We start from the raw sequence: 13,238 nt of genomic DNA, 5'->3' as shown, positions 1-13,238 counted from the left end.
CTCCACTTTTTTCTTCATTTTCATTTTTTGGCAACGGAAACAGAAATGGATTTCGTTCTGTATTTTGATGTGTTTCATATGGAAATTCATTACATTCCAATAAGCGCTCATCAAAAGGAAAGTTCACGTTAACAGCTGATGATGTATTTGGAGTTTCAAAGATTTGTGGCACAAACTCCGAATCTATTTGATCCAACTCACTAACAATTTCCTTTGTCTGATCTTCATCCAATGGAGACGGGTCACTTCTCACACTGTTTTCTGTTTCTTTTCTGAGTTTATCAATTTTTTCTAATATTTTTAATGAATCCTCACTAAATTTTCTGTTTTTAATTGATAAAATAAATTCCATACCAGGTGGCGAAAAAATTATTTGGGAAGGATTCTTGTGAAGATAAGGGCGTCTCCCCATATAAAAATGAAGAGAACAAATCAAAGGCATTGGGGGTATTGTCAAAACATAAATATGGCAAATTTTGAATTTGTCAATAAAAGTCAAAATATTTGACATTTAATAAGCTGCGCATTCTTTTTAGATACTGATTGTGATGTCTTCTTGCTGTTACCCTTTCTAAACATTTGAAAAATTCCTTTTGTAAGAAATTTGTGATTAATAAAAATTCCAATTTATAAATGATAAAAATATTTTAAATTATTTAAAAAAATTGTAACCAAAAGAGCCTCTGTGATGTAGCTTTTATGCTGTTCTTTGAGATATGATTACTTAAATGCATTCTTCATGTTGAAGAAAAATTCGTTAGATTTTATCCACTTTTTGATTTATTTGCGGTTTTCAATTCAAATTCTTATCGTTGTCATTTTTCCAAATGCTACATGCAACTCATATGGGATCATGGTATCCTACAGGATCCAAACTAACATCAATGTTACAAAAAGCATATGAAGACGCAACTGTGACTCAACAACCAGGTAGGTTGCGCTCTATTATTGTTCCACATGCAGGATATGCATATTGCGTTCAAACATCAATGCATGCATTTAAAGCAATTGACCCAACGCAATTTAACCGTGTGTTTGTTCTAGGGCCATCACATCATCTTCCAATAAGTTATTGCACAATTGCAGATGCTAATATTGCTGAATCACCATTCGGAAATATTCCAATTGACACTGAAGTTGCCAAAAATCTCACAACAAAGTATCCCAGCCTTTTCAAGAAATTAGATATTAAAACTGCAGAAATTGAACATTCTATGGAAATGGAATTCCCTCTTCTCAAATACATATTCAAAGACATCGAATTTTCTATTGTACCAATCATGGTTGGACACATTTCTTTTGATGTATGTAAATCTGTTGCCGAAGCTCTTCAAGAGTATGCAGCAGATCCTCGGACATTGTTTGTAATTTCCAGTGATTTCTGTCATTGGGGAGCAAGATTTGGATATCAACATCTTCCAGATGGCGATGGCCGAATTTACGAAAGAATCGAACAGTTGGACAGAGAGGCAACGGAAATGATTGCTACAGGTGATCCGGGGAAATTTGAGGCTTACTTGAAGAGAACAAAGAACACAATATGCGGAAGATTTGCTATCACTGTTATGATGAACTTGTACCCAGAAATGAGGGCTGAGTTCCCACACTACTCACAGTCATCAAAAGTTATGTCAATGCGTGAATCAAGCGTATCATACATGGCTGGAATTATCAGAACTGATTAAATATCATTTGCAAATATTTTTTTACATTAAATGATCAAGTTTCATCTTTTCGTTGTTTGAAGTGAATGAATTTTTTTTTTTTTGATTTTTTTGTTTGTGTATTAAAAATCTTTTGACAGATAATTGAGCTTAAGAAGTTCATGTCTTGAAATATTTAAGTTTAGCTTATTTCTTTTCTATTTCTTCAAAATTTTTGATTTCCTTTGAGTTGTTTTATTCATGAATATATTCAGGAACAGTAAACAAGAAAAATTGGTTTGTGTGAATGAATTTGTTCCATTTTCAATGAACTCATAGAAAAAATTGACGTACTACATAATTCAAAATGAAAACCTTTGTTTACAGAAACAATTTACTCAGAAACATACTAAAGCAAAGCATCATACACACAATTAAAGCTCAAAGTCAATCACTGGCTTCAGTTTTATTCATATTTAACAATCATTTTTTGCAAAATCTAAAATCAAATTAATATAATTTATTATATTGTATAAGATAAGGAAACTTTCCTTATTGGAGCTGATACTTAACCAAGTCAGCATAGAAGCCTCCCTTTGCAAGAAGTTCTTTATGTGTTCCTTCTTCTAAGATATGACCATTTTGGAACACCAAAATTCTATCAGCGTTCATCACTGTTGCAAGTCTATGTGCAACCAAAATTGCTGTCTTTCCATGCCTAAACTTTTCGATTGATTCGTGTACCAATTGTTCACTTTCTGTATCCAATGCAGCAGTTGCTTCATCCAAAAGTAAAATTGGTGCATTTGCGAGAATGGCTCTTGAAATACAAATTCTTTGTTTTTGACCACCACTTAAACTTGTTTGATGCACAACAGATTTATAACCTTTTGGAAGATCAGTAATGAAATTATGTGCATTACCAACTTGTGCAGCCTTTACTATTTCTTCTTTTGTCGCATCAGCTTTCGAATAACGAATGTTATCCAAAATTGAAATTGAAAACAAAACAGGCGCTTGAGGCACAACAGATATATGCGATCTCAAGTTCACGCAAGATAACTCAGAGATATCTTTTCCATCAATTAATATTTGACCACTTTCGATTTCATAAAATCGTTGAATTAGTTGAAGTGTTGTTGATTTACCACAACCACTTTCACCTACAAAAGCAACTGTTTCACCAGCGTTAATCTTAAAGCTTAAATCTTTGACAGCATAACCTTCAGCAGATTCATATTTGAAACAAACATTTTTGAATTCGATTGTTCCTTTAACATCACTGATTTCGCCGCCTTTCTTCCGATCTATTTTTGGCTTCATTTCTATAAGTTGAATTATTTTTTCTGCTGAAATTGCAGTCTTGTTCATTTCATTTGATACAGCTATAGCTTGTGTAAGACCAAATACGCCCATCATCATTGAGAAGAACACAATAAAAATGTCTCCGCTTCTATAACCTAAATACATTTGGTTCATTACCATATCACTTCCGAAGTAACAAATTGCAGCAACCATTAAATTTGCAAGTAATGAGATAAGTCCATCTTTTATACCTTGTGCAATACCTGTCTTAAAGAATACTTTATCAACTTCGACGAGTTGTTTTTTATAAAGTGAAGCTTCATAAAGTTCATTATCAAATGATTTAATCGTACGGAAGCCATTAATAGCCTCTTCTGCTTTATTATTTGCTGCTGATGAACTTTCATTATAAGTAATCCAAATTTTATCAATTATTTTATCACCAATTGCATAAATAATCATACAAACTACAATTACTGCTGCACCAATTAATGCAAGTCTCCAACATGAAACAAATGCTAAGACAACACCTGCAATCGCTTCGCCTGCCATTTGTAATGCATTAAGTAATTTCTCAACATATACATCATGAATAATTGTAATGTCTTGTGATAAACGACCTATAAGAACTCCTGTTGGCGTTCGATCAAAATAATCAATTCCTTGTTCAATAACATTTCGATATACTTTTTTTCGTAAGTCTCTTGGTAATTGTGCATTACACCAAGCTCTTAAACCAAACGAAATACTTGAAGCAACAAACATTCCAACGACGAAATATGCCATATCACAAATAATTGGAGTAAATTCATCCATGAAATTTTCACTTGCGAATACATCAACCATATCACCAAGAAGAATTGACATAAGAACTGGTAATGCGCCAACAATAAAATGTAGAATAATTGTCATTATTAGTGGTGCTTTGTGATCAAGATATTTCATTGTCTTAAAGTATTCGCCGCCTCTTTTAAGCTTTTCATCATCTTTATTAACTACAGTTCTGAATGTACTCATAAAGTGAAATGAATCACTTTACAACGGTTAAATCCAATCATTTACCCACATTCAAAAACTCGTATTTTGAATGCTTCGGTGTTTTTAGTAACACTACCTCAGAAATTTGAAAGGAAAGGGTGAAATGGTGAATTCAAAAATTAGGTGGTTTTTGCACAATTTTCTATAGTCAGTTGCCAGACAAAATTACACAACCAAAAGTTTTTAATGCAGCCAGCAAATTTGAACTATAAAAGACAATCCGAATACTCAATAGATATGTCTTTGAGTGTGGAAAAGGTAACTGGTGATTATAATAAAAGGGAAGAATTTTCCGCAAGATTAACATTATATGGAATGGTCATGAAATATCCGAAAGCTATCATAGGTGTTTTACCATCATTAGTATTTGGTGCAATACCAATTCTTTCTTTCCTTTTCTTTGGTAACATTATTAACGCACTTACAGCATTTGAATCTACACATGGGGAAGAAAGAGATTTCGACTCTGTCAGAAACAATACGATTTATTTAGTCATTATTGCAATTGTTGAAATGATTTGTAAGTTTTTAGATAGTTTTCTATGGATTAAAGTAGGCTCAGAGTTTGTTAATGATTTAAGAGGAAATGTATTCGAAAAGATTATGATGAGTGATGTTTCATTCTTTGATATTACACCAATTGGAGAAATCTTAACATTACTTGGCGAAGAAACTCAATCAGTTCAAGATAATTTTGGTATTACGAAAGGACAACAATTTCAATTTATAGGCCAATTTTTAGTTGGTATTATTTTTTCATATATATATAGTTGGAAAATGGCACTTATAGCTACATGTGTTGTTCCATATTTTATTATTGTTATAGCTATTTGTAGTAAATATATTGATCGACATTTAAACCTTAAGTTTTATTATACAGGTAAACAAATTACAATTGCAGATGAAACGTTATCAAACATTCGAACAGTTCGAGGATTTAATCGTGAAGATGCTGAATATGAACGATTTATGGTAGAAACAAGAAGAACAACACATGAAGATCGATTAACATCATTATTTATCACCATAATGTTTGTTCTTGTTGATCTTGGTACATGGACGATGATTGTTGGTAACATTTATTATGGCGGAACACTTGTCGAAGATGGTGAACTTAATGCCGGAAATTTACTTTCGATTTTTGGTTATTTAATGTTTGGATGTATTGCGATTATTAGTTTACAAATGTCAATGCAAGGTGAAGAACAAGCAATTCATGCGGGGAAAAAGATTCTTGAAATATTACGTAGTGAGCCAAGAATTCCATTTAGTGGTGGCGAAATAATTGAAAACTTTAAAGGTCATATTGAGTTTAGAAATGTATCCTTCAAATATCCGACACGTGATGTATATGTCTTAAAGAATGTATCATTTGAAATTAAACCAGGTCAAATGGGTGCATTAGTAGGACATTCAGGTTCAGGTAAGTCGACATGTGTCCAATTGTTAGAAAGATTTTATGATGTAACTGAAGGCGTTATATTACTTGATGGAAAAGATATTAAAACACTTGACCCACGTTGGTTACATCAGAAGACAAGTTTAGTATCACAAGAGCCAATTCTCTTCCAATTATCTGTTAAAGATAATATTAAATATGGAGTTAGAGATGCAACTGATGATATGATTAGAGAAGCTGCGGAGAAAGCAAATGCTATTAAATTCATTGAGAAATTGGAAGGAAAATTCGATTATTTCGTTGGTGAAAAAGGTGATACTGTAAGTGGCGGACAAAGACAAAGAATTGCAATTGCACGCGCTTTGATTAAGGATCCAGTGATACTTATTACGGATGAAGCAACTTCTGCACTCGACTCTGCAAGTGAAAAGAAAGTTCAAATCGCATTGGATGAAGTTATGAAGAATAGAACTTCGGTAATTGTCGCGCATAGATTAAGTACAATTCGAAATGCGCACGTAATTTATGTGTTCGACGCAGGCGAAATTAAAGAAATTGGAAATCACGAATCACTCGTAAAGAAAAGAGGTCATTACTATGATTTGGTGAGAAGACAAATGACCGAAGAAGATATACAAAAGATTTTGGACGAAGATAAGAAACAACAAACAAAAGAAGAAAAACCAAAAACAAAAGCAAAAGATTCGCCTAAAAGTAAGAAAAATAAGAAAATAGAATCTTCTTCAGAAGAATCGTCATCATTTTCATCAATAGAATCAGAAACTTCTTCAGAAGAAACTTCAAGTTAGAAATAAATTATTAAATTTAATAAATAAAAATATTAACACTATAAATTGTTTAATTAATGAAATATTTATTTGTATTCAGTAAATAATTCCGCTATTTCCGAAAGTCCATTTCCTGACGCAATCATTTTGCTGTATGAAATTTTATGAGCGAATTCCATAATTTGTTATGAGATATTAAATCATTCAAATAAATTTTAAATAATTTAAACCAATATCTTCAATGGTAATATCAATTCCTTCTTGTTCAAGAAGTAATTTAACAATTTCTTTATGACCATTTTGAATTGCTTTCATTAACGCAGTTTTAAATGATTTGAACAATTTCCAAATATAATTTTAAAACTCCAAAAATTTAAAACAAATTTTAAATAAAACATTTAAACATCTTTAGCATTTATATCAATTCCTTTTTGTTCAAGAAGTAATTTAACTATTTCTATATGGCCATTTCTTGCTGCATATAAAAGCGCAGTTTGAAATAATTTTAATGATTTCCAAATATTATTTACTAATCCAAAATTAACACAATAAAAATCATTTCAAATAAATAAACACTTTTAGCATTAATATCAATTCCTTCTTGTTTTAGAAGTAATTTTATTATTTCTATGTAACCAATCCAAGATGCATCCATAAGAGGTGTTTCAAATGATTAAAATAATTTCCAAATATTAAATAAAAACAACAAATGAACAAAATAAATACCAAACACATTAAATAAATACCTTTAGCATTTATATCAAATCCTTTTTGTTCCAGAATATACTTTACAAGTTCAATATTTCCTGATAATACTGAGTTACCTAAAATATTTTTTGGAACTTGATTTTCTTTTAGAAAATGTTTTACAAGAAAAATATTTCCAATAGATGCTGATGAATTTATAATATCATCAGTAATTTTCATTCCTTCCCCAAGTAAAAAGGAAAAAATTTCATAGTTATGACTTAAAACACATTTTTTACCTAATTCTTCTAAATAGTTTAACTCAATGATTTTATTTTCAAAAAGATATTTAAAGATATCATTTTGATGATATTCAATTGCTGTTTCATATGCATCGTCAAATGATGAATGATATTGTTCACATAAATGAATAATTTCTTCATTTCCACCTGCGACTGCATATTTTCCTGTATTTATTACTTTAGAACCATTCATAAGTAAATATTTAAAACATTTGACTGATGAAAAAAATGCTGCATAATCAATTAAAGTAATATAGTAGTTATTAATAAAAGAACATTTTTCATAAAGTGATGGTTTAATTTTTTGATTAAAGTCAAAATTTGTTTCAGATGATATTTCTTGAAGTTTTTCGATTTCATCATTTCTAATTACTATTGTTATTGCATCTTGATTAATTCCTTCTTCAATATATTTTTTATGAAGCTTAAAATCATCTTTTTTAAGAATATTTATATCTTTAGCACAATATGGTGGATATTTCTGAAAACGAATATTTTTGATTTCTTCATTAGAAAAGTGATGAGCAAAATATATATCTTTTTTGTTTTTTATGATATTTGGTTCAATAAAATTTTGGTTTATCATATGTTCAAGAAGATAACGTGATTCTTGTATATAGCAATTAAGAAGATACTGAGAAAAAACATCAAAAACTTTATAATTGTATTTGTTGGATTCTTCCAATTCTTGTATATTTCTCAAAAATTCTAATATAATATTAACATCACTCATTTTTATAACAAACATAGAATATGTTATTTGGCTAATAATTAAGTTAAATGAATATTGATGAATATCATCAAATATGCTAAATATTGAAATTGCTGATTGATAAATATTTTCATTATTTAAACCAAAAACAATTTGTTTCGTCAATAGTAGGACTTCCCATTCGTTTATTTTTGGTTTATTCATTTTTTCTTTTTCTCAGACCCATTAAAAAACCGCAAAATGTTCAGAAAAAGTTGTTTTACCAAAAATTTATTTATCACTTCACATGAAGTCATCATCGAATCCCTCATCAAAGTCATTATTCTTTGAAGTTTTCATGAATGTCTTTTGTCCTGCGTTTGCATTTGCGTTTGTATTTGTTGGTGCTTTCTTGACTTTGATACCCATTCCTTTCTTCTTTTCGATGAGTTGCTTATTGTAAAGATTGATGATATACTTGTAGAGGTCGTTGATTTGATTTCCTTTGTAGTCATCAGTTAGATAAGTGATCAAAAATTGTATTAACTTGATTTTGTTGTCGATTTGCGTTTGCTTCTTTTTCTTATCTTTTTCTTCTGGGAAGAATTTGTTGATCATATCAAGAACATTTTTTCCGTATGAGTCGAATTCGCCCACAGTCTTTGGAACAAAGGTCGCAATGTTTATGTTTGAGCTATCAGTTGTATCAGTAATCGTACCAAACGCATCAAGCGCATTTTGGAAGTCCATCCTTTGGGTATTTTCATTGATTGTTTCAATATCAACATCAAATAAACCATCAACATCATCACCTTCTTCGATCATCTTTTGTTGTTGTTTCCTCCTTTCGCGTTCAAGCTTTTTTTCAAGTTTTCTTTGTTTCTCAGCTTCAATTACTGCTTCTTTTTCTTTTTGTATGCGCTCGGCTTCCTCTTTTTTACGTTTTTCAACTTCATCAGGATCTTCTGCATCTTCCCAATTTTCTACAACTGGATCTTCATCTCCCCAGTCAGCAATGCCATCATCGTCTGCGGCTGTTTCTTGTTCATCGCCTACATCAATGTCGTCAACGTCAATATCCCACATCTTAAGTAAGTTAAGTGTGGCCGATTTTGATTGACGATACAAACGGTTTGAGAAAATTGTCGTTCATTGATTTCATGTAGCGACATTCTTCTACTGGAAAATAGTTTTGCGCTAAATCAAACATATTATTCAAATAACAAATTTAATTTATTGATAATATGTGTCCTCGGTTTATTAATAATGATATTATTATAGTAATTATTCATAAAAATTAGTTTTCTTAAATGTTTTTTGGAAGTAATATTTTAACAAAGTTTCTCTATTTATTTATTCAATAGCATGTTAAATCCAAATATTTTTCATTCATTAAAATATATTTTGCACTGCATTTAGCTTAAATAAATATTTTGGATTTAAAAAACGAAAATTATTTGAAAACATATGAAAAAATGAGAAAAATAAAACAATTTTTTTTATTCAAACCAAGAATTATACAAAAAGATAATTTAAGCAAAGTTTTGCTCTAATGGGTTTTCGGGGTCTCTAAAATCTGCGTAAATATTACCATGTGCGTCATCGAAATCGTGTCTTTGATATGTATCGCATGGGTAATATAAGTCAGGCTCATTCATAGGCTTATGCTTCCTAATACAGTCCTCGGCGTCGGCATTAAATTTATTATCTGCTTCATGGATATCTGAAGAAAATGCGTAAAAACTTTCTTCACCTCCGCTAAATATGTTGCTATTTAATGTCAAATCAGATAAATATGCATATATTGCAGTGCCATTCATATCTGCATTGGTTCTAAGGAAACAGGATTTAGAAATTTCACTTTGATATTTCTCATGTGAATCGCGAATATAAATTGCACCTCCATTAGCAGTCGCTTTGGTCTCAATAAATTTGCATTCGTACACATAGAGTGTCGATTTAGCTGCATATATGGCACCGCCACGTTGTCCATATGTTTTACTAAAAATGCAATTACGGAATATAATATCGGCACCATATGCAAATGCTGCTTGTGATGTTTCAAAGGTACAATCTTCAAACTCAACGCAGGTTTCACTGAGGGCTTTAAAGATTCGTCCACTATTATTTCGAAATACACAATTAACAAAAACCCAATGTCCTCCTGTTGTAGAAAAGAGATCATGGCTATTGTCTTCAAATGTGCAATCTTCAAAGACTACTTGTGGATATGTAGACCAACTATGTTCGCGACTCATTATTAGTTTACTAAAGTCACGGAATGTAAAGCCTTTGAATTTTCCCCATGTAAATTTGCGTTGGTTTTCAAGATAATACATAAGACCACCATTTAACATTTTGCCATCAATTATGGTACCGTCTTCATGAGCTACAAGTGTAACATTATTTTGAACAGCACCTTCAATTAAATCTGAAAATTCACTGGGATACATAGTTGGATATATGATTTTATCACGAACGTATATAACATCAGCCATACGTAAAGTTAACATAGCTTCATTATAACTACATTCTTCATCGAAACAATTACCAACTCCTTGCATAGATGTATATAAATTGGTTGAATCACGACATAAAATTGAACAAATAAAAGCAAATAACATTTGACTTCAAACGTCACTTTTTCATTTGGCCAAATGAATTTTTTCGCTTTATTTCTCTTTAATCAAATCATATTTCATTAATTCTATATACAATATTTTCTTTATCATGAAACTGAATTAAATTTTTATTTATGAACTCATATAAGTATGTGATTACTAATCGTAATCTTGAAATCTTTAATTTATGGGGAATAAAAACATTCATCATTTGAAGATGCATATGATGCAGAGTAAAATATTATTGTTATTTTAAATTTAGGAATTTCCAAAAACGCAGTTCTGCGTTCAGTTTTACTTCAGTAACAACTGCTAACGGTTTGTACGTTAGTGAAAAAATGGAATCTTCTGAAGTTTCGGTTCTCACGGTTCCATATGAAAAAAGATCCCCAATCATGCAGTCACAGGAGAGCCTCGATACTATCAAGAATTCCATAGAAGAAGTTCGTAATAATTTAAGTGGAATTATTCAACAACAGCTTTCTATTGAGCAAGAAAGAACCAATTTATTCAAAGAAATACGAACAAGATTTGATGAAGAGTTTTCTACAATTGAAGAAAAAGTAACAGAAGGAATGAATGATCTTGAAGATGGATGGAAAAATTTACTAAATCAAAATCTTCCACTTGAATTTGAAAAAGCTCTTCGTCAACAAAAACAATCAACAGATGATGTTGTTGCATTAAAACTAGCTTATATCAAAGATCTTCAACAAGAAGTCATGAAACGAGATCATGAGTATGTTAACAAGATTTCTGCCCAAAACAAACAAGTAGACACCTTTGTTCACCAAATGCGTACACAAGAAGAAGCAATTAGAACTAAAATTTCTGATGAATTACACAAAGTCAGATCTTCATTTGAGCAAGAAAAGACTCTTCAAATGGCCCAAATCGAACGAGAGATCAAACAAATCACAGCCAAACGTCAAGAGAAAGAAAAATCACTAAGTAATGAGATAGAAGAAATTGCCAAATCACAACGAGACACACTTGAAGAAATCCGTCAAACATCTGCTGAGAAGTATATGAGTCTTCGTACCGAGTTTGCCACCAAGCTTCAAAACATGCAAAAACAATATGAAAATTCAATTGCCGAATATCAATTTTCTCTTGAGCAACTTGAATACTATCTTAAAATCCTTCAAGAGAACGAAGAGGAACATGAAGAAAAAGTCAAACTTCAAATGAAGAAACTAATTCGTCAACGTGATACGTTACGCGATCTTAAAAAACGATATGAAATTGAGGACAAAGAATTCGAGCGACAAAATTCCGAAATTACAAAAGATTATAAACGCATCGCACAGTCATATCGCGAGTATCAAACTCGTTTTCGAAATGTTGCATACAATGATTTCAACGCTTTTCGTAAAGTATGGAATTTAAACGAAAAGCGACTACACGAACTTGTTTTGAAGGCGTTAGAAGCAGATCGTGTTGTTATGGAACAAGAATTAGGGAAACCATCACGAAAAACAGATCCCATTTATTTGCAGCGTGAAATCTTAAGTTCCAAAGAGTTTGAAGGATTAATTAAATCTCCAACTACAACATCAACAACGACAAATAGTGAAAATGATACAAATCAAAAACAAAATGTTACAACTACAACAAGTCCTACAACAACTTTATTAAAGAATCAAACACTTAGTGAACCACTTGAACACTTATGGCGACTTGTATCTGATGAAGTTGGGTTTTTAGTTGATGAACGAGTTAAAGATCTCATTGGAATTGATGAGAAAAGTCAAGATTTAATACGAGTTGATCTTTTATTACAAGACTTAGGCATTACACAACAAGAAGATATTGAGCAACTTTTGTCATATTTCTTGAAAGATACTGAATTTGGTGAACTTGAAACACCGGGTTTTGTAAGTCCGCATGAAGTATTAGAAGGATTAAGGAAATTTGTAGACGAATATCATCCGAAATCTCAACAAAATCAAACGAATCTTTATACACAAATCACTGTAAATGCAACACAGAATACTTCGAGTGAAGTAGCAAAAGCAATTATGCAATTACAACAAAAAATGAAAAAGGATTTCATTAACCAAAGAAAGTTTTACGAAAAAAAAGGAGGAGTGATAACTGAGGAAATGTGGAGAGCTTGGAACACTTGTTTTAAGGCTTTGCAAAGATATGTGGCGGAGCTCGAAGAAAGAGCAAAGTTAATCGAAGAGGTGGAAAAGTTAAAGACACAAAACGCTGAGTTCGAAATGATATTGTCGCAATATATACAATCAGAGAATAACGACGCGTTGATATATGCACCTGCTGAAACAGTGGATTTTCAAACAATGTAATTTAATAAATATTGTTATGGGATTTGTAAAGATTATTATGTGCACAAATTTATTTTGATTCGAATAAATATTTATGTAAATTATCAAATTGTTAATGATAATATATTATATTCATTTACATAGAATATTGCATAAAAAAGTTAGAGAGTTATTCAAGTAAATGTTTTTTAAATTTTCACATTTACGTATAGATATTTGCGGATAAATTTCATTTAGGTTGTACTCCGCTGAAATATTGTTTTGTTAATAGATCAATACACGTTTATAATTTTAATTTGTAAATTCAAAAAATATACATAATTATTAATGCTCTTTGTGAAATACTAAATTATTTTAATTTTAATTCTTTCATGATAGATAATCAATCTCACTTCAAATCAAAAAATTGTAAAATCTCTCTATTACATTTTTTGAAATTATATAAAATTTTGATTTAATTAATATTGAGTTCT

The 13,238-nt window shown here is 30.7% G+C and overlaps 6 protein-coding genes across 6 annotated transcripts; 3 read left to right on the top strand and 3 right to left on the bottom strand.

The window, feature by feature from the left end:
* Positions 1–827: 827 nt before the first annotated feature.
* GO595_005375 (Protein MEMO1) lies at positions 828–1,685 on the top strand (the record flags this gene model as incomplete). The annotated part of the gene is made up of 1 exon (XM_067918611.1): positions 828–1,685. The coding sequence occupies one exon, from the start codon at positions 828–830 to the stop codon at positions 1,683–1,685; it is 858 nt and encodes a 285-aa protein (XP_067774439.1).
* A 510-nt stretch (positions 1,686–2,195) lies between these two features.
* Positions 2,196–3,965, bottom strand: GO595_005374 (ABC transporter family protein; the record flags this gene model as incomplete). Its single annotated transcript, XM_067918610.1, has 1 exon — positions 2,196–3,965. One exon carries the CDS (start codon positions 3,963–3,965, stop codon positions 2,196–2,198), a length of 1,770 nt encoding a protein of 589 aa, XP_067774438.1.
* A 207-nt stretch (positions 3,966–4,172) lies between these two features.
* Positions 4,173–6,194, top strand: GO595_005373 (ABC transporter family protein; the record flags this gene model as incomplete). The annotated part of the gene is made up of 1 exon (XM_067918608.1): positions 4,173–6,194. One exon carries the CDS (start codon positions 4,173–4,175, stop codon positions 6,192–6,194), a length of 2,022 nt encoding a protein of 673 aa, XP_067774437.1.
* A 1,962-nt stretch (positions 6,195–8,156) lies between these two features.
* GO595_005372 (uncharacterized protein) lies at positions 8,157–8,939 on the bottom strand (the record flags this gene model as incomplete). The annotated part of the gene is made up of 1 exon (XM_067918607.1): positions 8,157–8,939. The coding sequence occupies one exon, from the start codon at positions 8,937–8,939 to the stop codon at positions 8,157–8,159; it is 783 nt and encodes a 260-aa protein (XP_067774436.1).
* A 446-nt stretch (positions 8,940–9,385) lies between these two features.
* GO595_005371 (polymorphic repeat outer membrane protein) lies at positions 9,386–10,417 on the bottom strand (the record flags this gene model as incomplete). The annotated part of the gene is made up of 1 exon (XM_067918606.1): positions 9,386–10,417. One exon carries the CDS (start codon positions 10,415–10,417, stop codon positions 9,386–9,388), a length of 1,032 nt encoding a protein of 343 aa, XP_067774435.1.
* Positions 10,418–10,812: 395 nt separating this feature from the next.
* On the top strand, positions 10,813–12,786 carry GO595_005370 (UPF0407 protein C2orf39; the record flags this gene model as incomplete). The annotated part of the gene is made up of 1 exon (XM_067918605.1): positions 10,813–12,786. The coding sequence occupies one exon, from the start codon at positions 10,813–10,815 to the stop codon at positions 12,784–12,786; it is 1,974 nt and encodes a 657-aa protein (XP_067774434.1).
* Between the last annotated feature and the right edge of the window lie 452 nt (positions 12,787–13,238).

The sequence above is a fragment of the Histomonas meleagridis genome, assembly GCF_020186115.1.
Source record: "Histomonas meleagridis strain 2922-C6/04-10x chromosome Unknown contig_337, whole genome shotgun sequence".
NCBI lineage: Eukaryota > Parabasalia > Tritrichomonadida > Dientamoebidae > Histomonas > Histomonas meleagridis.
This window is presented reverse-complemented; position numbering and strand designations above follow the sequence as displayed.